Raw genomic sequence first — 27,696 nt, 5'->3', positions numbered from 1 at the left:
GTCCCTCCAAATGGCATGGTGTACTGTTGGATCCTTGGGGAATTATTGTATTAGGGGCCAGGTAATTTCTCTGATTTTGGGCCCATTGAATAATCCTCTTTTACTGCTTGTACCTTTGGTCAGCTGCTTTTAATCCAAGTTCTGTCCTGAGGTCCGTTCGGCAGGTGAAGCAGTTATTGTGCTAAAAGACAATTTTTAACCCTTTGAGGACCAGGCCCATTTTTGCGTTTTCGTTTTTTCCTCCTCCCCTTCTAACACTAGCTCTAGCACTTTCATTTTTCTATCTACAGGGCCATGTGAGGGCTTGTTGTTTTTTTTTCAGGAATAGGTGTTCTATGTAATGGCGTCTTTCATTCTACCATAACATGTATGATGGAACCCCAAATATATTATTTATGAAAATATAAACAGGTGAAACTGGAAAAAAGAATGCAGTATGGTAACGTTTGGGGGGTTCCTGTGTCTACGTAATGCACTATACGGTAAAAGTGACATGATACCATTACTCTACAGGTCAGTCCGAACACAACCATATGCAGGTTTACACAGGTTCTCTAACTTTTTAAAGGGGTAGTGCGGCGCTAAGAAATTATTCACAAAATAACACACATTACAAAGTTATACAACTTTGTAATGTATGTTATGTATGTGAATGGCCCCTTCCCCGTGTTCCCCGCCCCCCGCCCGTGGACCCGGAAGTGTAGTGCTTTATACATACCTGATACTTGTCGACCCCCGTCCGCCGTCTTCTGACAGTGATGTAATCTTTGGGAGGCCGGCCGACCCGCTCCTGCCGTCCCTCATGCCGGCCCCCCTCTACCGCGTCTTAACTGTGCTCAGCCGCGATTGGCTGAGCATAACTGTGTAATACTGGCACTTTTTTCCCTCTTTTCGTTTACGCCGTTATTTTCATATGTTTTATTTATATTATTGGAAAGGGGGGTGATTTTAACTTTTATTGGGGTATTATAAAAAACGTTTTTACTTTTTTTACACACTTTAAGTCCCCCTTGGGGACTATTACATGCAATCATTAGATTGCATACACTGAGAACTGCTATGCCATAGGCATTGCATTGATCAGTGTAATAGGAGCTTTGCTCATAAAGCCTGCCTGTGGCAGACTCAATGAGCAGATCGCCGATCAGACCGCACAGAGAAAGGTAAGCGACCTCTGGCAGTCCAACACAGCAATCGGGACTGCCCCTGTCACTTACACTTAAATGCCACAGCATTAAAGGGGTTAAGGTCAGGCTGCAGCGCGATCGCTGCAGCCTGTCATTAATGGTGAGGGCCAGGCTTTATAACACAGGATGTACCGGTACGCCCAAGGTCGTCTGGGCACAGGCACCCAAGGCGTACCGATAAGTCCTAGGTAGTCTAGGGGTTAAACGTGCAGCCCTGTGTCAAATTGGCATGGCCTAGAGTTCCCATGCCCTAGGATTGCGACACCCCTCCATCCCTCCTCCCCATCCTCTTCATCATTAGGAATGCCCCTGGAGCATTTTCTCCTATTCATCACCTGTGTGAGCACTGCACATGAGCTGGATTGTTAAGGCACCTGTGCAGTGTTCTGACAGGTGATGAATAGGAAAAATAGTGAAGAGGGCAGGGAGGAGGGACGGATGGGCGTTGCAACCCTAGGGCATGGGTACTCTAGGCCACACCAATATGACACGGGGGCAATAACTACATCACCTGCCGAACAGACCCCAGGGCAGACGACTCATATATCAGCGCTCTGCTGCCGTCGCTCCGTGGAATAGGAGCAGTGGCAGCAGACCGCTGCTATATTCTATAGGCTGCCCAGATGATCTAGCGATCACCCAGGCGCCCCCCCCCCCCCCCCGCACCTCTTCGCGCCCCCCTGCTTGCTGACCCCGTGTGTAATAGCGGTGGCAACAAGCGGGGAATGAGAAGCAAACAGTGCTTGTTTGCTCCTCACAGTCGCCCCGTGTAATAGGGGTTTAACTCCTTGGTAATTTTTGAATACAATGGTACCTTGGTTTAAGAGTAACTTGGTTTAAGAGCATTTTGGTTTAAGAGCTCACAGTTTCTCAAAATTGTGACTTGGTGTAAGAGCATTGCTTTGGTGTAAGAGCTCCCTGTACTGGATGAGAGGGGGAGTGGGGGAGGGGCATGGTCTGCATAGCGGGGTCTACAGCCCTGTACTCTGACCCAGGAAGTCTCCCTCACCTACCAAATCATAGCAGATCCCCTTCAGGCTTGGGCTTACATCAGAGGACAGGACTGTGGAGGTAATCTCTCCATAGCTGTAACCCCTCTCTCCCCGGACAGAGATGCTGCATGTATGTGCCCACATCTGTCCTGCTCATTCCTTCATGCTCCCTGCAGTCTCTGTCCGCCCTTGTGTTTCCCATCCTCTCCATTACTGTACAGTAACTTATAATATCACAGATTCTGCTGTTTCTGAATGTTTGTTTCATCTGTTTTACATGTTATTCAGAATAATAAATCATTATTTTTGGGGTGTGGAACCAATTGTCTGCATTTCAATGATTTCTTATGGGAAAATTTGCTTTGGTGTAAGAGTTGATTACAAGCACGGTCCCGGAACAAATTATGTTTGTAATCCAAGGCACCACTGTAGTTGGTTCTATTATCTTTTTGATACCTTTGAAATTGTGAGATCCCTGCACTCCCTTAAATCTTTGATACCTTATAAATGATGGAGTCCTTAAACTCTTTAGTAGCTCTGAGATGTTACGGGTAGGGATGAGCGAACTTTTGAAAAGTTCGGTTCAGTTCGATCCGGCGAACTTTCGTGAAGTTTGGATTTGTACGACCGAACCTAAAACGAACCTTGCTATAATGGCTGAATAATTGCAGCTTCAATAGTGGGAGTCTGATAGGGTATAGTTTAGTTTAGTTGCAGTTGCTATTACAATGAAAAAAGTGGGAAAAAATCAAAGTGCAAAAATAGTGAAAAAAAATAGTGAATAAAAGATAAAAAATAAAAATAACAATAATAATAAAATAGTGAATAAAAGTGCAAAAATAGTGAAAAAAAATAGTGGAAAAAAAGTTGAGGAGGAGGAGGGGGAGGCAGCACTTGATTGCACCCAGTCTAGTATTGCTGAGAAGAGACAAGTTGGGGAGGAGGAGGAGGCAGCACTTGATTGCACCCAGGCCAGTATTGTTGAGAAGAGACAAGTTGAGGAGGAGGAGGCGGCATCACTTGATTGCACCCAGTCCAGTATTGTTGAGAAGAGACAAGTTGAGGAGGAGGAGGCAGCACTTGATTGCACCCAGGCCAGTATTGTTGAGAAGAGACAAGTTGAGGAGGAGGAGGCAGCACTTGATTGCACCCAGGCCAGTATTGTTGAGAAGAGACAAGTTGAGGAGGAGGAGGCGGCAGCACTTGATTGCACCCAGTCCAGTATTGTTGAGAAGAGACAAGTTGAGGAGGAGGAGGCGGCAGCACTTGATTGCACCCAGGCCAGTATTGTTGAGAAGAGACAAGTTGAGGAGGAGGTGGAGAAGGCAGCACTTGATTGCACCCAGGCCAGTATTGTTGAGGAGACAAGTTGAGAAGCCGGCAGCACTTGGTTGCACCCAGGCCAGTATTGTTGAGAAGAGACAAGTTGAGGAGGAGGAGGAGGAGGCAGAACTTGATTGCACCCAGGTCAGTATTGTTGAGAAGAGACAAGTTGAGGAGGAGGAGGAGGAGGCAGCACTTGATTGCAACCAGTCCAGTATTGTTGAGAAGAGACAAGTTGAGGAGGAGGAGGCGGCAGCACTTGGTTGCACCCAGGCCAGTATTGTTGAGAAGAGACACGTTGAGGAGGAGGCAGCACTTGATTGCATCCAGGCCAGTATTGTTGAGAAGAGACAAGCTGAAGAGAAGGAAGCCGGCAGCACTCTATGGAGGGCTTGAACAAGTTTTGCTGCTATAGGTTACTTCACCTATAACAGCTTATGAGAAAGAAACTTTTTTAATTTAATTTTTTGAAACATTTTGTATATATATATATATATATTTTTTTTTTTTTACTTTTTAAAAAATTTTTATTTTTTTTTTATAACTTTTTAAAACTTTTTTTGTTGGGGCTTAATGGGGTTGACGGCACCCAGCAGAGCAGCAACGTGTAGCGTGTACTCTCGGTCACGGGACAGGAGCTGGTTCAATGCTACCTATCCTGACTCTTTTCTCACTTTTCTCTCCCTATTTCTTTTTTTTTCTCCCTAACTCTCCCTAGATCTCACAAATTTTTTTATTTAGATGCCTATCTCTCCCTATCTCTTCCTATGTCTTGATTTCTCAGCCTCTTTCCCTATCTATCACCTTATCTTCTATATCCAGCTTTCCCTGGATCTTGCTATTTGTTTTTTTTCTCTTCCTCTCTCCTGCTTCTCTCACTAACACTTTCTATTCCTTCTCTATCTCTCCCTTTATCTATCTAGTTGTTTGGCTATTTATCTATCTCTTTTCCCTCTCTAATACGGAGCTCCTCTCTCTGTGAAGTCTGGCAACACACTGACAAGCTGCGGGCACGCTCAGGCACCTCAGGGGCTATGGGGTGACGTCACACATCTTGATTTTCACAGAAAACCAGCATACAAGGGATTATAGGAGTAATAATCCCTTGTATTCTGGTCTATTCTGTGAAAAAAAGTACAGTTTTGCATCGCTGTTGTTATTTTAACCAGATTCGTAACGAACTTTCTCAAAGTTCGGCTCGGTACCGAACCGAACTTTTTGAAAATTTCATAACAAATTTGGTTTGTTACGGTTTGGTTCACTCATCCCTAGTTATGGGATTTAAGCCCATTGGTGGCTCTGAGAGGGTTGGGCTTTTTTCACTTTTTGGTAGCTCTAAGGTGGTGGGTTACTTTATCTATTTGGTATGTTTGAAAGGGTAACATACTTTAAGTATATGGTAGCTCTGAGATGGTGTCTTCCTTCAACAAATTTTTGTTTACTTGAAGTGAAAAACAGAAATTCTTTCAAAAATTATTTGAAGGGTGCCCTTACTATTATTATGGTTATCACAGTTCTCAGCCTATTTAAGCAGAACCATTGAAGGAGAATGCTGGGATTTACCTTGCTTTTATAGTCAGTCTTGTATCTTTTAGTAATACTAGTTCTCATCTCTTGTTCTGAACTCTGTTCTCCAATGATGGTTACCCATCTTATACTCAAACACATCAACACGTAAGGTTGAAGACAGCATCCCAAGGGTCAGGTCAAGTTTTTGCTCTAGAAGGGATGGGTGAGCATGCTTCTGGTCTACAGTGTTTCCCTTCCCTTTTGTCATAATGATAAACATATGGAATATACTTTACACACAATGGATTAGGGTTGGTGGAGACCTGTTGAGAAATATTTGGTTGTGGTGCCCCTGGAGCTCAGACATTTCGCAACATTTCTAGTTGCAAAGTTTCTAGTTTCTGGGTTAATACTTAATTAAGTGTCATTAAATGATGGCTTATGCCAGTACTTTCCCCATTGCTTGGGGTATAGAAAATTGGTTTTTGGTTGTGAAGAGGATAGTTCCCCTGGATAAGACCAACCCAGAGTAAAGAACCCATCTCCATCTTTCCATAATGACAACATGGTCTTCCTTCTTGATATTTACAACTATGTAACCTACACCTGCCCTACTTAGGGAGATAATATTTCTCTGTAATTTGTATTTTTAGTGCTGCTTTTGAATGTTCTCTGAAGAGATGATGGTCAACCACAGCAACGTTGTAGAGTTTGTCCTTCTTGGTTTTCCCGGTATCTCAGAAAGATTTCATATTGCGATTTCTATGAGCTTCTTTGTGATTTATAATATCGCTTTGTTCTCCAATAGTATAGTTCTGGGTCTGATCATTCTTCAAGAACACCTTCACCAACCCATGTACCTCATCATTGGAAACCTGGCTCTCTCCGACCTCATATTTGACATGTTGACCTTACCAAAAATCATTGCCAAATATTGGTTCTTTGATGGCTCCTTGTCCTTCGTAGCTTGTTTTTTTCAGATGTTTTTTGTCCATAATTTGGGTTCTTTAGACTCATTTATTATCATGCTGATGGCTGTGGACCGCTTTGTTGCCATTTGTAGACCTCTACATTACTCATCTATAGTCACTAACAAAGTGGTTTCGATGTTCTGCCTACTTTTTTGGTTGATCGCCTCATTGATCGGTCTTGCAATTGCCATGATGGGGGCTTATCTGCCATATTGTGGACCAAATAAAATAAAGAACTGCTTCTGTGCCCTCACACCTGTGTCAGTTTTATCCTGTGCAGACTCCTTCCCCACCAGACGTACCGTCTTTACTATCGCTCTAGTCGTCCACCTTCTTCCTTTATCGTTCATTATGTTCTCCTATATATTCATAATATGGAAAATCCGCAAAATGGCCGGTGTGGAGAATTGGCATAAGGTTTTTTATACGTGCACCACTCACTGGTTTGTTATTTTCCTGTACTTTGTGCCCAGGTTAGCGGTGTATACCTACAATCAGTTTCAGCTCTTTTCCGACGCTGATCTCAACGTCTTACTCATCTGCATTTACACATTTGTGCCACATTTTACAAGTCCCATCATCTACTGTCTGAGAACCGAGGAAATAAAACAGAATCTGAAAAAAATCTTTTGGAAAATTGTATCTCGTGTGATGTAATAATGAGGAGGAACGGCAAAATTTGAAATGTTAAAATATGAACATGTTGATGATGTTTTTTATTGTTGTATTCATTATTATTATGATGATTATTTTGTTTACTGATTTTCCTATGGATTTATGGTAAATTAAGATCATATGAAAAAATAATAATAAAAAATATTTTGTGCTTATTATTAAAACAAGATACAGCCGTGTAATTGGGGCACACTAACCAAAATATGGTACAGTGAGCCCTTGCAGTTTATATCAAAAAGAGATAGTAGAGAAGGGATAACTCCAAAATTCTCCAAGAGGTGTGCAGATATTTATATTTTTATATATATATATATATATATATATATATATATATATATATATATATATACACTCACCGGCCACTTTATTAGGTACACCTGTCCAACTGCACGTTACCACTTAATTTCTAATCAGCCAATCACATGGCGGCAACTCAGTGCATTTAGGCATGTAGACATGGTCAAGACAATCTCCTGCAGTTCAAACCGAGCATCAGTATGGGGAAGAAAGGTGATTTGAGTGCCTTTAAACGTGGCATGGTTGTTGGTGCCAGAAGGGCTGGTCTGAGTATTTCAGAAACTGCTGATCTACTGGGATTTTCACGCACAACCATCTCTAGGGTTTACAGAGAATGGTCCGAAAAAGAAAAAACATCCAGTGAGCGGCAGTTCTGTGGGCGGAAATGTCTTGTTGATGCCAGAGGTCAGAGGAGAATGGGCAGACTGGTTCGAGCTGATAGAAAGGCAACAGTGACTCAAATAGCCAACCGTTACACCCAAGGTAGGCAGAAGAGCATCTCTGAGCGCACAGTACGGCCAACTCTGAGGCAGATGGGCTACAGCAGCAGAAGACCACACCGGGTGCCACTCCTTTCAGCTAAGAACAGGAAACTGAGGCTACAATTTGCACAAGCTCATCGAAATTGGACAGTAGAAGATTGGAAAAACGTTGCCTGGTCTGATGAATCTCGATTTCTGCTGCGACATTCGGATGGTAGGGTCAGAATTTGGCGTCAACAACATGAAAGCATGGATCCATCCTGCCTTGTATCAACAGTTCAGGCTGGTGGTGTCATGGTGTGGGGAATATTTTCTTGGCACTCTTTGGGCCCCTTGGTACCAATTGAGCATGGTTACAACGCCACAGCCTACCTGAGTATTGTTGCTGACCATGTCCATCCCTTTATGACCACAATGGACCCAACATCTGATGGCTACTTTCAGCAGGATAATGCGCCATGTCATAAAGCTAGAATCATCTCAGACTGGTTTCTTGAACATGACAATGAGGTCACTGTACTCCAATGGCCTCCACAGTCACCAGATCTCAATCCAATAGAGCATTATTTTCACAGAATGCTTTTGTTATTTTTATAGATTAAATCTAATAGTAATAGTACCCCACACAGTAGCAGTGCCTCCTATGTGCCTCCACACAGTAATAGTACCTCACACAGTAATAATACCTCATATGTGCCTCCACACAGTAATAGTGCCTCCTATGTGCCTTTATATAGTTATAGTACCCCACACAGTAATAGTGCCTCCTATATGCCTCTATATAGTAATAGTACCCCACACAGTAATAGTGCCTCCTATGTGCCTTCATATAGTTATAGTACCCCACACAGTAATAGTGCCTCCTATATGCCTCTATATAGTAATAGTGCCCCACACAGTAGCAGTGCCTCTTATGTGCCTCATCATAATAAGTATAGTGCCCCACATAGGAATAGTGCCTTCTATGTGCCTCTATATAGTAAGCGCCTCACACAGTAATAGTGCCTCCTATGTGCCTCTATATAGTACTAGTGCCCCACACAGTAGCTGTGCCTCCACATAGTAATAGTTCCCAACACAGTAATAGTGCCTCCTATGTGCCTCTATATAGTAATAGTGCCCCACACAGTAAAAGTGCCTTCTATGTGCCTCCACATAGTAATAGTGCCCCACACAGTAATAGTGCCTCCTATGTGCCTCCACATAGTAATAGTGCCTCCTATTTGCCTTTATATAGTAATAGTGCCTCACACAGTAATAGTGCCTCATACGTGCCTCCACATAGTAATAGTACCCCAAACTGTAATAGTACCTCCTATGTGCCTCCACATAGTAATAGTGCCTCACACAATAAAAGTGCCTTCTATGTGCCTCTATATAGTAATAGTGTCCCACACAGTATCAGTGTCTCTTATGTGCCTCCACATAGTAATAGTGCCCCATACAGTAATAGTGCCTCCACATAGTAATAGTGCCCCATACAGTAGCAGTGCCTCTTATGTGCCTCCACATAGTAATAGTGCCTCCTATGTGCTTCCACAGTAACAGTCTCCCATTTATGTCCATGCACAGTAATGGGTGTCCCTTAGTTCCCCCTTGTAGTAATGCTGCCTTAGATCTAATTGAATAAAGCACCAGGGGATGGCTTAACCATGTAACCAACTCTTGTGTATGGTAAGTGGATACATATGTCCGTGCTATCAGTTTCTACACAACACAGCAGTACATACTTACCTAGTTGCACAGTTGCTGTTCCTCCAGCTCTTCCGTTTGGCTGATGTGTTATTAGGCCATACCTCCTCCAGAATGATTGACAGCCGGGGAGGCGGGGCCTGGAGATACAGTGGCTGGATGGGAGAGACAGGGAATAGGATGCTTGATCACAGCAGCAGCAGAGGTAAGTATGTACTGCTGTGTGATATGGAATCTGACAGCACAGATATATGTATATCCATTCTGTCATTTTGCCTTTATGTTCACACAGGAAGATGTGTGGCCGCGTCTGCCATCATGGTATGCCACTCTGAGCCCGCCTTCCTGATATCAGCAACACCAGTATACCACCTATCACCCCGGGAGGTAACAACAACCCCCCTGATCGCAGCACTCTCCTGGCCTGGTCCTGCATTCTCTAAGCCTTCTCAGCACACAAGTGATGTCATTCTGGGGACCTGCCAAGTGAGTAAGGGGTTCTGGACCAGGGATGTTACGCCACTGACAACTACTCCCCCCCCCCCCCCCCCCCGTCAGCTGTGTGTGTGGGGGGGGGGGTAGCATACTGGATTCATGGGGCCCATACAGTTTTTTGTTATGGGGCCCCGTGAATCCTAGATATGCCCTAGATACGAATCCTAGATACATGCACGCCTCCTTACCATCATTAACTCTTTGTATGCTATACTAATAAATCTAACACATAGTTTAATTTCAGTCGAAAATTACACATTGGCACATATATATCAATTTATCCATATAACCATGCAGGATGATGGGTAGTCGGAAATATTTTTACAGAAAGGCTTTCAAACTACATAAAACTACATTTCATGGCCACCATTAGGAAAACACAATAGAGAGGAGTCCAACAGCATCCGACTAGCTTCAAAGTTTCAGAGCTTTATTCCATCACTAAGCAAATACAGCAACGTGTCAACCGTTGCGGTATTTGCCAAGACCCCAAGGGTTGAAACGTTGCTGTATTTGCTTGGTGATGGAATAAATCTCTGAAAAATTGAAGCTAATTGGATGCTGTTGGACTCTATTGGGGTATCTTCTGGTCGGCATTGGGATAGCTGACCTTTAGTGTGCATCCCCACTATTATTGCTGCCTCGTATTAGACCTGGTCCCTCTGTGATGTTGGACTTTGTACTTTTTGGCTACCATTAAAAAGTCCATAAAGTTTTCAAACTTTTTGAAGAATAGAAGGTCTATGTATCTACTAATATAAAGGCAAGAGATTAACACTTCATGAGAGAGATTTTCCATCTATGAGTCTTGGGATGCCCGCCTCTTTCTCATAAGAGAAACAGATCACTGATCTCAGGAAGACCAGCCAAATGCAGTGAAATCCCATTGCAATGCATTGCTCCCTGGGAAACATGAATATGCAAAAGAAGAACCCGCTGAATGTAACCCGCCGAATTTAAGAGTCTCGAAACACAGGACTAGCCAGATATCCCTCTGGGAAGGAACCAGCCAAGGTGTGGCTCCTGGAGGGAAACCACCAAAAACCGCCTCTTCCTCATTACATTGTCAGGATATGACACTGGTACCGGGAAGGAACCAGCCAAGGGGTGGCTCCTGTAGGGAAACCACCAAAACTGCCTCTTTCCCATCATGTTGTCAGGATATGACACTGGTACCAGTAAACGTTACTCCAACATGTACAGGCAAGTGAGCCAAAAATGCAATGTAAATAGTCTCATAAAATGGCCATGATTTGGCAACACCTAGACCAGATTGCATACACTGTGGTCAAAGTTCCTCCAGTAGTCCCAAACCTGGTGCAAAGGTTAATACTTTTTGTTGACCACTCTCTGTAATAAATCTCTCAGAGTCTTTTTGATTTCCTCAGTCCGAAGACAAAATATAATAGGGCTGGTAAAATGTGGGGCGAAAGTATAGAGACAGATGAGCAGGACATTGACATCGGCATTGGGAATCAGCTGGAACTGGTTGTAGGTGTAGACGGTGAGTCGAGGGATGAAGTACAGTCCGATGACGAACCAGTGAGTAGTACAGGTGTAAACGGCCTTCTGCCAGTTTTCAGAGCGACCCAGTGAGCACATCTTTGAAAGGATGATGATGTATGAGAAGACTATGAAGGACAGAGGTGAAAGATGGGCGAACAGGGCGATGATGAACCCCGTTCTCCTGGCCAAAGCTGAATCAACACAAGACAAGATGGCAACCGGTGTGAGCGAACAGAAACAGCTCTTAATTCTGTTGGGGCCACAGTATGGCAGCCAAAGACCCAAAGAAGTGATAACAAGGCCAATGATGGCGGCAAAGAGCCAGAATAACAAGCACAGGATGGTCACTAAACGGTTATTGATAATAGTATGATACCTCAGTGGCTTACAGATGGCCACATAGCGGTCCACGGCCATCAGCATGATGATCAAGGAGTCGAGAGTGGACAGATAATGTACAAAGAACATTTGGACAAAACACATAGAGAAGGACAATGACCCGTCCTCAAACCAATACTTGGCGATGATTTTTGGCAAGGTCAACGTGTCGCATATCAAATCAGAGAAGGCTAAGTTCCCGACGATGACGTACATCGGCTGGTGTAGGTGTCCTCTCAGGATAATCAACACAATGACGAGTCCATTGGCCCAGAGGGACACATTGTAGAGAAGGAAGAAGGTTATGGAGACTGCAAAGGAGAACCTGGGAGCAAGACCTGGAAATCCAAGCAGGACAAACTCCTGGACATTGGATTGGCTCTGGTTGGCCATTGGAGGATGATGCAGGAGAGGAAATGACTCCACAACTAAGAGAAAAAATAGCAAAGATTGTAAAGATGGTGGCCATATTGTTACTATTAACACTGGTAATATTAATCTATCTATTTATTTATTTACCACCTAAACGCTGATCGTTATTAAAAAAAAAATGTTACTCCTATCTATCTATCATCTATCTCTATCTATTCACTGCCCCCCCATATAGTATAATGTGACAGTCAGTCTAGGGTTCGGTTCACACATAGTGAAACAGAAGCAAAATAGCAGCTAGAAGAGGGAAATGTTTTAGGATACAGAGAAGTGATTTGTCTTTACTTTCCAGCATAGCCCAATGGGTAATCTCATACACACAGTTATTATTAACAATTGGTAAGTGATAGAGGAAGATGATGGAACAGCTGCCTTCCGATGTCCACGTCCTGTGACCGCCGAGCTGAAATAAATTGTTTGTTGAGTTGAATTTTGGTGCCGCAGGTTTTTCCGGTCTCTTCCGCTATCTTCTATACACTGTCCCGGCACAGCACCACAGTGTTCCATAGTGCTGCCCCAGTTCTTACTCTATTGCTGATGTACAAGCTAAAAACGGCCGTATTGTGGAAAAGCAGGGGGTATTTAATGAGCAGGTACATTATATGGACGTTTAAAACCAATTACAGACGTTATTCTGTGAGTGCTCTGCCAGCAAAAAATACATCCGTATTTTTATCTCAATATTCCGGCCGTGTTTTGATCTTATTTTACTGTGTGAGAACATGGCCTAGGGGAAGGGGTCATCTACACGTATAGTATAAAGGTAACAGCCATGCCGCTAAAAGCTAAGGGAGTAATAAAACGTATGCGGCCTTGTTAGGAAGTCTTTGACTGTGCCGCACATTACCTGCCAGTGTGAACAAAGACATAGCACATTCAGCTTCCCTCTCTCTGCATCACAGTATACAGTATATACCTGTCCCCATCCCCAGCATCTTTTTCAGCAGAATTCTACACTGGAATTGTCTGGGGACGTCTGCAGCTCAAGAGGAGACTTCATCTATACTGTATATTAGGACATCATATATACTGTATAGTGTACATTAGGACATCTTATATACTGTATACTTTATATTAAGACATCATATATACTGTATAGTGTACATTAGGACATCTTATATACTGCATTCTTTATATTAAGACATCATATATATTGTATACTGTATATTAAGACATCATATATATTGTATACTGTATATTAAGACATCATATATACTGTATGGTGTATATTAGGACATCATATATACTGTCTATATTCTATGTATCTAATCTATATCTGGCTCTCCAGTACAGTATAATGTGCTGTTCAGACAGTATACAGTATTGGGCAAGGTCCAACAGCACTAGACGGTCCCGTATACTTGACAAAGACTCATTGCAGGTCGAAATGTCGTATTTGCTAGTGAGCACAATAAAGATTTGAAGATTCTCTGGAAGATTGGATGCTGTAGGATTCATTCTCATCTCTAGTATACAGTATATCACCTCCCTATATACTGTAGCCTTGTCTTTCGATCCTCTGATCACTGTCACTTTCCATAGAGAACAGTCTACACATGGTTGTACTTACATCTATGGGGCAGGGTCGGTGTCCTTGTCTCCACAGCCCCTCACCACCCCCAGCTGCAGATATATACAGGACGTGGCCCCCAATGATTTCCACCTCTTACAGTCATCGTCTTCCCTCATTACCGTCTATGAGTCTCGGGTGACCGGGTCCAGGGGGAGCGAAAGTCTAAAACTGAACTCACCAGAATCTTCCTTCCCTCTGGATCTTTATATAATTTTTAACCCCTTGGTGACTGGCCTGTTTTAGGCCTTAATGACCAAGGGTATTTTTTTTTGTCCGGTGACATAGCCATGTGGCTTGTTTTTGCCGGACAAATTTTACTTTTAATAGCGCTATTTGGGGATTAAAACATATTATTTAATTTTTATTTATGCTTTTTAGGGGGGGGGGGGGCAAATTTTTTTCTTTCCATGTTAAATTTACCTTATTTAGCGTGCAGTGAAAAAAACCACCCCCAACCGATAGGTAATACCTCCAATAAGTACAAGCCTCCAATAGGCACATAATACCCCCAAATAAGTAGGAGCCTCAAGTAGGCACATAATACCCCCAAATAAGTAGAAGCCTCCAGTACGAAGATAATACCCCATTAGTAAAATGCTACTGATTAGGTAGATGCCCTCAGTAGGTAGGTAATCTCCACATTGGGTAAATGCCCAAAGTAATTAGATGAACCCACTATTAGATATATGCCCCTAAAATTTAGGTAATACCCTCATTAGGTACATTACTCTAGTAGATAGGTAATACCCCCATTAGGTAGATGTCCCCAGTAGATAGGTAATACCCCCATTAGGTAGATGTCCCCAGTAGATAGGTAATCCCCCAATTACGTAGATGTCCCCAGTCGATAGGTAATACCCCCATTAGGTAGATGTCCTCAGTAGATAGGTAATCCCCCAATTACGTAGATGTCCCCAGTAGATAGGTAATACCCCCATTAGGTAGATGTCCCCAGTCGATAGGTAATACCCCCATTAGGTAGATGTCCTCAGTAGATAGGTAATCCCCCAATTACGTAGATGTCCCCAGTAGATAGGTAATACCCTCATTAAGTAGATGTCCCCAGTAGATAGGTAATCCCCCCATTACGTAGATGTTTCTAGTAGATAGGTAATACCCCCATTAGGTAGATGCCCCCAGTAGATAGGTAATACCCCTATTAGGTAGATGTCCCCAGTAGATAGGTAATACCCCCATTAGGTAGATGTCCCCAGTCGATAGGTAATACCCCCATTAGGTAGATGTCCTCAGTCGATAGGTAATACCCCCATTAGGTAGATGTCCCCAGTAGATAGGTAATACCCCCATTAGGTAGATGTCCCCAGTAGATAGGTAATCCCCTCATTAAGTAGATGTCCCCAGTAGATAGGTAATCCCCCCATTACGTAGATGTTTCTAGTAGATAGGTAATACCCCCATTAGGTAGATGCCCCCAGTAGATAGGTAATACCCCTATTAGGTAGATGTCCCCAGTAGATAGGTAATCCCCCCATTAGGTAGAAGCCTCCTATGTAGTTGTGAATCCGCTCTACCACTGCTAGCGATGACGTGAGCCGCACCTGGGGGCAGAGTCTAAGGGGCCGCTGGTCTTCACCAGCACCCTCCGCATGGTGGGATGAACTTGCTGTAAATGATCACCCCCAGGTCGCTACCCTTGTCTTGGCTTGCTAGCAGAGGTGGGTGAGGTGCAGCTGAAGGATATGTAGGCAGGACGGCTGGGACACAGCAGGACTCACAAATGAAACCAGGACAGCAGTCGTAGGCTGAAACCAAAGACAGGCAGCAGGAACAATGGGCAGGAATCACAGAGAGGAATCATGGGAGAGCTGTAACCACATGCTAGGAAGCACACAGAGGGTCAGGGCAGGGCAGGGCTGCAATATATCTAGAGGTGTTTTTGTGCATCAACCAATTAGAGTTATTTCGATCGTCTCCGTGGATCCCAGATTTTCATGAAACTAGATCTAAAGGGGGGCTTACAATCTAATTCGCATTCATGAAGACAACAAATGGCCTGCGCAGGTGAGCCGCCCTGCAGGGCTTTAGAGATGGCGGCACCGGTCCCCTGCACATGGGGTCCTGTGTCTACCCAAGGGAAGCAGTGGGGAGAGTGGATGTGGCAGTATCAGAGCCCAGAGCACTGGACGCAGACAGTACCCCCCCCCCCCACACACACACACACACACACGACCTCCTACACTATCTTGCCTGTAAGAATTTTCTGATAAGTTCCCAATCCAGGATGTTGACTTCTGGCTTCAAGGACCTCTCTTCCGGACCAAAACCCCTCCAGTCCACCAGAAGGAAGTGTCTCTCTCTAACCGTCTTTGTGGCCAGAATGTCCTAGACAGCAAAAATGTTGGATGAGACTTTTTATGGGGGAGGAGAAATGAACTTCCTCAAGAAATGGTTAAAGCCACCAGTTTTAGGAGAGAAACGTGGAAGGAGTTCAGGATCCGCATGGTGGTGGGCAGACGAAGTTTGTAGGCAACTGGATTAATGTGGCTGAGGACCAAGAAAGGCTTCCTCTTGTTATCCACCCCGGACTTCATCCGACCAGTTGCACATATTAGAGATTGACGTGTCTGTTCCCAAATGGACTTGAAATCTCTAACCAATTCGTCCACGGCTGGAACCTTGGAAGATGTAGACAGAGGCAGCAGAGGATAAGGGTTTCACCCATAGACTACAAATAATGGAGATGTGCCTGTGGAACTCGAATCCAAAAGGTTATAGGAAAACTCTGCCCATGGGAGCAGACTTGACCAGTCATTTCGGCAGGTAGAGACAAAGTGCAGTTGATAGTTTCCCAGGTTCTTATTGACTCTCTCGACCTGCCCGTTGGTCTCAGGGTGATAGGCCAAAGAAATGTCTAGTTTCACCTGTAGTTGGAAACACGGTTTATGTGCAATCAGATCCTGGAAAACTATCTATGGCACTTTGTTTCTGCTTGCCGAAATGACTGGTCAAACCTGGAAACAAATTGAGGTCCTTTATGCAAAATGATAAGCCGAGGGCAGACCGGGTAGGGCCACAAAGTGCGACATCTTGAAAAAACTGGCTGTAACCACCCAGATGACAGTGTTGCCTGCAGAAAGGGGAAGGTCTGTGACAAAGTCCATCAGAAGTCCAAAGTCAATCTGAAGTCCAAAGACATCAGATGCTCGTGAGAGCACGTCGGCCTGTATGGGCTTCTCCGCCGGACGAAAGTGGATAGCAAAGTTGGGAGAAGGGTCTAGAGGGGCCTGGGTGAGACAGTACTGGAGAATAAAAAAAGAAGGACTTCTATTTAACAAAGGCTTGTTCAGCTTAGGCCAGCCACTGCTTAGGGCTTGCACTCTTCTTTGCAAGGGCCACAACTGGTGCAACCAGGGTGCAAAAATTGAGGAATAAACTGCCGATAATAGTGGGCAAAACCCAGGAACCGCTGTATGGCTCTAAGTTCAACGAGGCATGGCCACTGAAGAACCACTGACAGCTTCCTGGATCCATCTGCAGACCTCGGTCAGAGACAATGTAGCCAAGGAAGGGAATGCTGGACCCATTGAACATGCACTTTTCCAACTTGGCATAGAGGCGATTGGTTCTTAAATGTTGCAGCACCTGATGCACATGAGCCACATAGGTCTGAAGACCGGAGGAGTAAATCAGAATGTTGTCTAGGTAGACGATGACATAGGTGTACAGGAGATTGCAGAAGATATCATTCACAGATTCTTGGAAGACCGCTGGGGCATTACATAAGTGAAAGGGCATGACCAGATATTCAAAATGCCCCTGAGATTTTGTTTCATGAAAATTCAGGCTCCAAGGAGACGATTGACCAACTCCGATATCAGAGGCAAGGGGTATCGGTTCTTCACCATCACCACTGTATGGCTCTAAGTCCAATAACTGGATTGATGTGTCAGTGAATGGTCCAAGAAACGTCAAGTCTAGGGAAGGCTGGACCGATGGAACATGCACTTCATAAACTTATATAGGCAATTAGTTCTTAAACATTGCAGTACCTGACGCACATGAACCACATGGGTCTGCAAATTGGGGGAGTAAATGGGAATGTTGTCTAGGTAGGTAGAATTAGGTTGTAAGCCCCCTTAACATCTAGTTTCGTGAAAATCTGGGCTCCACGGAGACAATCGAACAACTCCAAATTCACAGGCAAGGGGTACCAGTTCCTCACTGTGACCTTGTTTACACCCCGGTAGTCTATACAAGGACAGAAAGAAATGTCTTTCTTCTGAACGATGAAGAACCTGGCACCGGCTGAAGAGGAGGTCATAAAGATGAAGTCCTTCTGTAGGTTCTCCTTGATGTAAGCTAACATGGCTTCTTTTTCCAGGATCAAGAGTGGATACACATTACCACATGGGGTTACTGCACTAGGAATGGGGTTTTTTTGACAATCATATAGCTGATGAGGTGGTAACGTATCAGCCAGTTTTTCGAGTTCGGCTGCCAGCGTGCAGAATATTACACCATAGTCATCAACAGAAGAGTTACCCTGATGCAGATTGAGGAGGGCGGTGTCAGCAGAAGACGCTTGAACAGGCTGTTCGAACACGCACTGGAACTTTGATAGGAAGGCCTGGAGGCTAGCGGTGACCGGATCATCCCGATCCCACAAGGATGTAGCCCAGGTCAAGGCCTTCCCCTCAAGGAGGCTGATAACAAATGCCACCTGGGGGCTCTCTGTGGTGAACTGATTGACCAAGAGCTTGATGTGCATAGAGCACTGGGACACAAAACCCCAGAACAATTTTGGGTCACTACCATACTTGGACGGCAACGCCAGGCGAAGATTCAACCCAAGAGGAGATGTTACTGGCACTGGGGGTGATTGAGGCCCTGGCAGAGCCTGTTGAGCTGAGAAGAGCTGCTGTAACATGGCGGACAATTGTAGCTTCTGTGACTGCTGGGTAATCTGCTGGGGCTGCTGTGCAACTACTCTGACGATCTGGCAGACTTCTGAATCCATTGTTGGAGCCTATTGTCACAACTGGAGTCGTGCACCACTAGCGATAGTATAAAAAAAAAAAATTTCCGTGAACTGGTACAGTTGCTTTCAGTAACTCCTTGTAAGCCACCTGCAGCTCCCCTCTTTTTCACTGACAACATGTCTATTCAGGGGACTTCAACCTGGGCTGCTTCCATGATGACATCATTAAGATCTGTTTTTTAAGGACCCCTCCCCCATTCTCCAGTACCTAAGCGATAGTTTCTATTAGGCCTCATCCACACATATCAGTTTTTTCTGTCTGTGAATCAGGATCCTGAATTATGGACAGAAAAAGAACCCATTGATTTTAATGTAGTCATCCACACATCCATTTTGACAATGGATCTGTTCTTAACCACTGATACTCTAGGACCTGCACCCATACTGTTTGTGTGAAACAGAAGTTCCAATAGAGGGCCTTTGATGCTCTTTTGTCTGTTTTTGCTGATCCGCAAAACTTATGTAAAACTGATGCATCACTGATGGTTTCTCCAGGACATCACTGATCCAAGAGAATCACTGATCCAGCAGAAAAATCCACGTGTGGATGAGGCCTTAGAGTGCTGATATTCTACTAAAATATTGTGCTGCTGCTTGTTGCCTGTCCTGACCTTTCCTAGGTCACAGTCCACTCCACGGTACACGGGGCAATATGGCTTGATCAATTCATATACAGACACTCTGGTGTTGATTTTTAATATGGGCCTAGCGGCATTAGTATCAGCCATAGATGGGATGTGCAGCCGTTCCATTCTCTCCAGTTCGTGTTTTGCAATTCTCCCTCTCTGAACAGCTAGCACTCCTTTATAAGACCCACATGACCAAAATTAGCAGGATATGTCTGTGCTCACATGTCTGGACCCTATGTCTTCCCCATTCTGTGAGAGCAGCAATGGTAAGTGTAATACCATATCCATACTGGTGTTGTTTGGGGGCAGCCTTCCCCGCCGGTGGTGCTGGCTGGGTTTTGGTGGGGCTTTTTGGGTCTGGTCCTGTGACATTGGGGTTGCAGGGCCGTTCCATGGCCTCCCTTCCCTGCACGTGCACGCTTTGCGGGGTTGGCGGTCGCTGACCGACACGGTGTGGAGTTAGCGTAGGGACCCGTGTGGACCAGAGGACCTGCGTGGTGGTACACGGGGCAATATGGCTTGATCAATTCATATACAGACACTCTGGTGTTGATTTTTAATATGGGCCTAGCGGCATTAGTATCAGCCATAGATGGGATGTGCAGCCGTTCCATTCTCTCCAGTTCGTATAAAAAAAAAAAATTTCCGTGAACTGGTACAGTTGCTTTCAGTAACTCCTTGTAAGCCACCTGCAGCTCCCCTCTTTTTCACTGACAACATGTCTATTCAGGGGACTTCAACCTGGGCTGCTTCCATGATGACATCATTAAGATCTGTTTTTTAAGGACCCCTCCCCCATTCTCCAGTACCTAAGCGATAGTTTCTATTAGGCCTCATCCACACATATCAGTTTTTTCTGTCTGTGAATCAGGATCCTGAATTATGGACAGAAAAAGAACCCATTGATTTTAATGTAGTCATCCACACATCCATTTTGACAATGGATCTGTTCTTAACCACTGATACTCTAGGACCTGCACCCATACTGTTTGTGTGAAACAGAAGTTCCAATAGAGGGCCTTTGATGCTCTTTTGTCTGTTTTTGCTGATCCGCAAAACTTATGTAAAACTGATGCATCACTGATGGTTTCTCCAGGACATCACTGATCCAAGAGAATCACTGATCCAGCAGAAAAATCCACGTGTGGATGAGGCCTTAGAGTGCTGATATTCTACTAAAATATTGTGCTGCTGCTTGTTGCCTGTCCTGACCTTTCCTAGGTCACAGTCCACTCCTCCTTCCATGGATTAAAGGTTAATAATCACATAATTCCAGAGACTCCACAACCTGCTATTGCCCAGCACCAAATCAATAGCAAAACAGAGGGTCCACATTTCCGGTATCACAACATTTGCTCAGGCCAAGGTTCTCACTGATGTGGGTCACTGGTGCTGGCTAAGCAGCCGGTGACTGTGACTGACGGGGACAGGGGCGTAGCAAGCACCTAGAAGGCGGTCCATGTTGGGGGCGGTCTGGGGGGGCGGGGAAATAGGCTAACAAAAGTAACTGGCAGGAAGTGGCAGAACACCACACCAGCGTGACAGGCAGAGGTTAAACAGCTTTCCCACCCACCCTCCCTAATGTTTTTCTGTGGAAGAAGTTTATTTGTTTGTATGTGTTTATTTACTGTTAATACTGTTGTCACAGCTTGGCGCTGGGGGAAACCTTGCAGAGGAGGAAGGAGAAGCATCGGTGAGGCACCCGGCAGAACAACTAAGACATGCCCACCGCCGGAGCCATGGCCTGGCATTCCGGTGTCCTCGCCAGGAAGGCGACAGCGCAAGGTCCTATCCTCACATTACACAAATATATGTTTTAGGTTACAAACCCACTTGGCGGGTCTGCAGCGAGTCTCCATGCTGCGTTTTTGCAGCGAGATTCGCTGCAGATCCCGGCCCTATGCTTTTAATGGCAGACAAACACGCAGCAGGGATGTACATCCCTGCTGCGAGTTTGTCTGCAGCCCTCCCCATTAACCCCCCAGCCGCCGGAGCTGATACTTCACCTGATCCCGGCTCCGGCGGTTACCGATGTCTTCAGCAAGCCGGAGCGGGGACCAGGTGAAGTATATGCTTCAGCCAGCTGCCCGCAGCCCCGGCCGCCCCCCCGCAGCCCCGGCCGCCCGATCGCCCCCCCGCAGCACCGATCGCACGCCCCCCCACAGCCCCGGCCGCCCCCCCCCCGCAGCCCCGGCCGCCCGATCGCAGCCCCGGCCGCCCAATCGCCCCCCCCCCCCCCCCCCGCAGCACCGATCGCACGCCCCCCCGCAGCACCGATCGCACGCCCACCCGATCGAGCGGCCGGGGCTGCAGGGGGGCGTGTAAGCGATCAGTGCTGCGGGGGGGCGTGCGATCGGTGCTGCGGGGGGGCGATCGGGCGGCCGGGGCTGCGGGGGGCGATCGGTGCTGCGGGGGGGGGGGCGGTCGGGGCTGCGGGGGGGCGATCGCGCGGCCGGGGCTGCGGGGGGGGCGATCGGGCGGCCGGGGCTGCGGGCAGCTGGCTGAAGCATATACTTCACCTGGTCCCCGCTCCGGCTTGCTGAAGACATCGGGAACCGCCGGAGCCGGGATCAGGTGAAGTATCAGCTCCGGCGGCCGGGGGGTTAATGGGGTGGGCTGCAGACAAACTCGCAGCAGGGATGTACATCCCTGCTGCGTGTTTGTCTGCCATTAAAAGCATAGGGCCGGGATCTGCAGCGAGTCTCGCTGCAAAAACGCAGCATGGAGACTCTCTGCAGACCCGCCAAGTGGGTTTGTAACCATAAAGTTTAAAATAGTTTTAAGAAAATTAAAAAAGCTGTGGCCTACCCCCACGCATTTATAAAGAACAAACAGTTGTCAGTGTGTAATTAAGTAGCATAAGTTGGGATTACTCCATTTCAGAGGCAAGCTAGCCAAGGTGCAATGGGATGCCGGCAGTCTTCTTCTGTCTAAAGTCCATAACTTTGCTTCGGAACTCTCTACAACCCTTGATGCCTTCAGGTTCTCTTATCCCTGGTGTTGCTCCTTCTCCACCACTGTTACTTATCAGCCTCTTGCAGCTTTCATCAGTCCAGACATTTATCTACCATTTCCTCCTCACTTTGAAAGCCATCCCAAGTCATAAGGAGAATTCTTAAACCAATGCACCATTCTTTTTGAAGTCCAGACTTCTTTGTTCTTTTTTGGTCAAACATGGTATACACTTTTCCAATGTTGTTTGGGGAAGCTGTGGAATAGATACCACCTCTCAAGGAACACAATGTTCCTGTGATGTCTAACCTTATTTATTTTTATGAGAGTCTTGGTGAGGCCACTTCTGCAGCTTTCTCATTGCTCCGTTTAAGTCAAGGAACCTCTGACTGGTTAATATGCATGTCTGTACTCTAGTCTAGTGCTTCAGAACTAGACTGGAACGAGTCACAAGCGTTGGTAGAAACAGGTTGAGAAGCTTGGTCGGCTGTATAATGGATGAATTGGCAAGTCCACCCTAGATTCTCTAATTTCTTTGGCCATCTTAATTGACATAAAGGTCTGTCACAATAACTTCTGTTAGCAGTGAACTTCTACTGGTAAACATTTTTACTTTTTACTTGGGATAAGCCAACTCTTTATGTGGTGGGTGCCATGTGTATAAATTATTTATTGATGGCATATGAATGTCTTCAGTTCTGGTTACCTTCAGTTCCCAGCAGTGTTGGATTGGGGTTCCTAGGGCCCACCAGTGGAACTGATCCTGGGGGCCCACCAAATGAAGCACCTGTGAGAAAAGACATGCTGACCCGGTTCTATCCCGGATTCCCCGTATAAAAAGCTTTTATTACAACTCTCAGAATGGTCTTATGAAGCTCTTAGGGTTTGCTGGGATTTGTAGTTTCCGAGAGGACAACCCTTTAATAAATGATGGTGTTGTGAAGGCTTTTGGTGGCTGCAATCTGTACTTTGTCTCTATACAATACAGGTTCTCCCTGTTCCCCCATATAGTTGTTAGACTCCTTTGTACACTCATATAAAAGTTAAGCCTCTCTGTGCCCCTATATAATAGTTAGGCCCCCTGTGCCTTTATATAACAGTTGGACCCATCTGTATCCTCATATAATACAGAAAAATGCAACAGCTCACCGCAACAGCAAGGTACAGACCCACCACAGACATGAAAATACTTAAAAGCAGCCCCCCCCCCAACTGCCCCCAAAAATAATTCCCACAAAAATAATGAGTCTCTTGGTTACTATTTGCAAATAGCGTAAACTGCCTCACCACGATAAGGTGGACTCATATCGAGGCAGACCCTACACTGTACTATGGCCTCTCCATGGCGTGTAATACGCCTATGCTCTGGGCATGCAAGATCGTTCTAATACCTGCAAAAATAATTGCACCACCTGGGTGAGACAGGTGGAGAGCACGACCAAATAGAGGCAGCCACTCCCCCAACTGGAACACAGAAAAAAAGAAAAAAATGGTCACCTCTCCTAAAACACCATTCACACTAGGCAGGAGCACGTTGCTATGGCTGAAATTGCAAACACACAAAAAACACAGAAAAATGCAACAGCTCACCGCAACAGCGAGATACAGACCCACTACAGACATGAAAATAGTTAAAAGCAGCCCCCCAACTGCCAAAAAATATATATATATAATACTTAGGCCCCTCTGTGCATACATATAGTAGTTAGACGACCCCTCTGTGCCCCCATATACTTGTTGAGCCTCTCTTTTCCCCCATATAGTAGTTAGGCCCGACTTTGCTGCCATATAGTAGTCCCCCTGTGCCCATACTCTGTCTGCATATAGTAGTTAGGTCCCAGTAGGAAGTATCCCCCATGTAGTATTTACAACCCTCCACCCCACACCCTTCTCCCAGTAGGTAGTCTCCCTGGTAGGTAGGCATCCCTCTTGTGGGTATTATCCCCCATGTAGCCATGGCCTGTAGGTTATACCCCTCGCATGTAGTATTCTTCATGCTCAATGTAGAAATGTAGGAAAATGATCCCCCAGTAGGCATCCCCCTTTAGGTCACTATAGGTAATACCACTGTGACCTGCACAGAAGAGGGGACTGCTGGGGGACAACCCTTTTTTCTCTTGTGAGCAGTTGTACCGTACATACTGGGAAGCCACTCTACCATGAGGCTGCTGTAGCTCCTGGGAGGCAGATGCACATAGTGGCTGGCCACTTCACCCAGTAGCGGATTATAATAGGTCAGTTATGGGCGTTAGCCTGGGGACCTGAGCTCCTTAGGGGCCCATGGCCACCCAAATAGACTTATACTTTCAGTGGTGTATTATTTCCAGACTACAGTTCAGCCATGATTTCCATAAAATCGCTGCTTTTTACAGCAATTTTGCACAAATCAGGGCAAAACTGCAGCCAGGAGACAATGCAGTAACATTAGAGAATATATTGAAGGGCCTTATCATGTGACAATGATGTCACCACAGGTCCTTTACAGGCTGCACTATGGAGGAAAAAGACTTAGTTAGTGCCACCATAATTACAATGGGTTGGGGGGGGGAAAACTTGGTGAAAAGCGTGGGGCCCATAGTATAGTTAATCCGCCCCTGACTTCACCTACTGAGGGATCAACTCTTTACTTTCTGGGGGGGCAGCTCTACCTCTCGGGAGAATGGAAAACTACTTACCATAGAGCCATTAGCTGTAAGTCAATAGATGTAACTATAGAAATATGTAGAAGACGGCACTTCCGTGGCGGTGGTGCTCGAGGTGAGAAAAATGTTCAGATATTATCTGAATAGATGTAACTAGACTGTAATTACCTACATATTCTGGTAACTGTACAGGGGTAATGCTGGTCTGTGTATAGCGTTTTTTACAGTATGGTGGTATCATTCAGTCATGAGGCATGTGTCTTTTATTTGGTGTTATTGCTGCTAATAGTGGCTTTGGTATACTTCTGTAGCAGTATAGGTTGTGTCTGTATTATTTGCTGTATGACTCTGCAGACCTCACCCTGTAATGATAAATTCTGTCCCAGCCTACACAGCAAAGCACAGCGAGCTGACGGTGAGAACATTGGATTATTTCATGATTTTATTGACATAAAAATAAGAAAACCTATTTATTTTCATAACCTGCCTAATATATGTTGTGTTCTGATGAAATAATTCACTATTAGTGTCTAATTCTATGCCATTAGCTTGGTTTGCAGTGGTACGATCCATCGGGGACCTTATTAAAAGGTAGCGCCCCTTAGAGACCGCACAGTTTTCTGCTCATAGAACAGTCTTAGTAATTAGTTACATCTCTGGTATTAGCCGTGTTAGACCTCGTCCCCAGGAGAGACTACACTGGTCTGTGGTCTATATAAATCCTGGTGTAACTGATGGCATTACTGACGGTGGTCACTGGAAGAATCAGCTGAGAGGGTTTTGTAAGTAAAATAATTTCTGCTCATCTATAATACTGACTTGCCATTTGTAATGTATTCACTTTGGGTCCTGCCAATGATTGTAGCCTTTAGGATGGTAGAGGGGTGAATGTCATACACTGTATGTCATAGGTACCACCAAGGGTCAAACTGGACATAAAAATATAAATGTTTTTATGCTCTACCAGGGGCACAGCTTTGGAGGATGCATTGGTAGAAGTTGCACACAGACCCTCATGCTAAGACCAGTTGTACCAATGCCAAAACAGAATACTCCAGTATTATAAAAAGCCACATTAGGTAGAGGGCCCAAGCTACATCTTGACAACAACTTCTCGTGCTGTTCACAATTCTCCTTATTGTCTTCTAAGGCATGGCATCCCACTCTTCTTGAAGGGGGGCCCTTAGGTCATTGAGGTTCTGGGCTACAGAGTTGCGAGCCTCTACACAGTGACTGATATCAAAGCATCTATATCTCCATGTGAGGTCCTTCAGTCTCCAGCAGCCGCTTCATTTGAGGTCCCTCAGTCTCCAACAGCCGCTAAATAAGAGGTCCCACAGTCTCCAGCAGATGCTTCATGTGAGGTCCTACAGTTTCCACCAGCTTCTTCACATGAGGCCCTTCACGTGAGGTCGAGAAGCCACTCCACGTGAGGTCCCCCAGTTTCTAGCAGCTACTCCATGAGAGGTCCCTTTGTCTCCAGCAGCTACTTCAGGTGAGGTCCCCAGTCTCCAGCAGCTACTCCATTTGAGGTCCCCCAGTTTCCAGCAGCTATTTTATGAGAGGTCCCTTAGTCTCCAGCAGCTACTTAATGTGAGGTCCCCAAGTCTCCAGCAGGCGCTCCGTGTGAGGTCCCCCAGTCTCGAGCAGCAGTTCCATGTGAGGTCCCCCAGTCTCCAGCAGCTGCCCCATTTGAGGTCCCCTAGTCTCCAGCAGTCACTCCATGTGAGGTCCCCCAGTCTCCAGCAGCTGCTCCATGAAAGGTCCCTCAGTCGCCAGCAGCCTCTTCATGTGAGGTCCCCCAGTCTCCAGCAGCTGCCCCATGTGAGGTCCTTCAGTCTCCAGCAGTCACTCCATGTGAGGTCCCCCAGTCTCGAGCAACAGTTCCTGTGAGGTCCCCCAGTCTCCAGCAGCTGCCCCATGTGAGGTCCCCTAGTCTCCAGCAGTCACTCCATGTGAGGTCCCCCAGTCTCCAACAGCTGCTCCATGAAAGGTCCCTCAGTCGCCAGCAGCCGCTTCATGTGAGGTCCCCCAGTCTCCAGCAGCTGCCCCATGTGAGGTCCTTTAGTCTCCAGCAGTCACTCCATGTGAGGTCCCCCAGTCTCCAGGAGCTGCTCCATGAAAGGTCCCTCAGTCGCCAGCAGCCGCTTCATGTGAGGTCCTCAGGTCTCTAGCAGCTGCTCCATGTGAGGTCCCTCGGTCTCCATCAGCCGTTCCATGTGAGGTCTCTCCGTCTCCAGCAGCTGCTCCATGTGAGGTCCTTCAGTCTCCAGCAGTCACTCCATGTGAGGTCCCCCAGTCTCCAGGAGCTGCTCCATGAAAGGTCCCTCAGTCGTCAGCAGCCGCTTCATGTGAGGTCCCCAGGTCTCCAGCAGCTGCTCCATGTGAGGTCTCCCAGTCTCCAGCAGCTGCTCCATGTGAGGTCCCCTATTCTCCAGCAGCCATTTACTAATGATATACATTGATAAGCTGGAGGATTGTCTCTATAAAAGCCTGTGTTTTTTATGCAGAGATGTTATTCAAGTGGTATGGGCTTGTCACTGTACCAGTGCAGTTCTGTATTGACTACACACACCTACCCACACAGCAATAGCACATCCATTAGACACACCTACCCTGTACACTATAACACCACCACAACTGGACACACCTTCCAACACCATAACACCTCTAGCCATATGATTTAGAACAATCATCTCTGACTTGTGGCTCTCCAGCTGTCACAACACTACATCTCCTATCATGCCTGACAGCCTGTTGTATGTTTGCACCAGCTGGACAGTCACTGGATGGGGACCACTGGTTTAGAGGAAGGCAGTCTGTACTCTTTGGCTTGCTATAAGCTATGTAGTCGCCTACACCAGGGATTTCTCTACAACATCTAGCTGTCAATAAACAATTTTTTCTATTTGTCTGTCTAGTCCTCCTGTTCATATCTCCTCCAGAACTCCTAGGTTGCCCT

The 27,696-nt window shown here is 45.9% G+C and overlaps 2 protein-coding genes across 2 annotated transcripts; one reads left to right on the top strand and one right to left on the bottom strand.

The window, feature by feature from the left end:
• The first annotated feature begins 5,691 nt into the window (after window positions 1-5,691).
• On the top strand, window positions 5,692-6,639 carry LOC138793996 (olfactory receptor 6B1-like). Its single transcript, XM_069972760.1, has one exon. It carries the CDS (start codon window positions 5,692-5,694, stop codon window positions 6,637-6,639), a length of 948 nt encoding a protein of 315 aa, XP_069828861.1.
• Window positions 6,640-10,949: 4,310 nt separating this feature from the next.
• LOC138793995 (olfactory receptor 6P1-like) lies at window positions 10,950-11,909 on the bottom strand. The gene has a single exon (XM_069972759.1). The coding sequence runs from the start codon at window positions 11,898-11,900 to the stop codon at window positions 10,950-10,952; it is 951 nt and encodes a 316-aa protein (XP_069828860.1). The 5' UTR covers window positions 11,901-11,909.
• Window positions 11,910-27,696: the final 15,787 nt, after the last annotated feature.

The sequence above is a fragment of the Dendropsophus ebraccatus genome, chromosome 5, assembly GCF_027789765.1.
Source record: "Dendropsophus ebraccatus isolate aDenEbr1 chromosome 5, aDenEbr1.pat, whole genome shotgun sequence".
Classification (NCBI taxonomy): Eukaryota; Metazoa; Chordata; class Amphibia; order Anura; family Hylidae; genus Dendropsophus; species Dendropsophus ebraccatus.
The sequence above is the reverse complement of the archived record's forward strand: the minus strand, read 5'-3'. Positions and strand labels throughout refer to the sequence as shown.

Excerpts from the sequence above, each read along its gene's own strand:
- LOC138793996 (XM_069972760.1), top strand. The coding sequence starts at position 5,692 with ATGATGGTCAACCACAGCAACGTTGTAGAGTTTGTCCTTCTTGGTTTT.
- LOC138793995 (XM_069972759.1), bottom strand. The coding sequence starts at position 11,900 with ATGGCCAACCAGAGCCAATCCAATGTCCAGGAGTTTGTCCTGCTTGGA.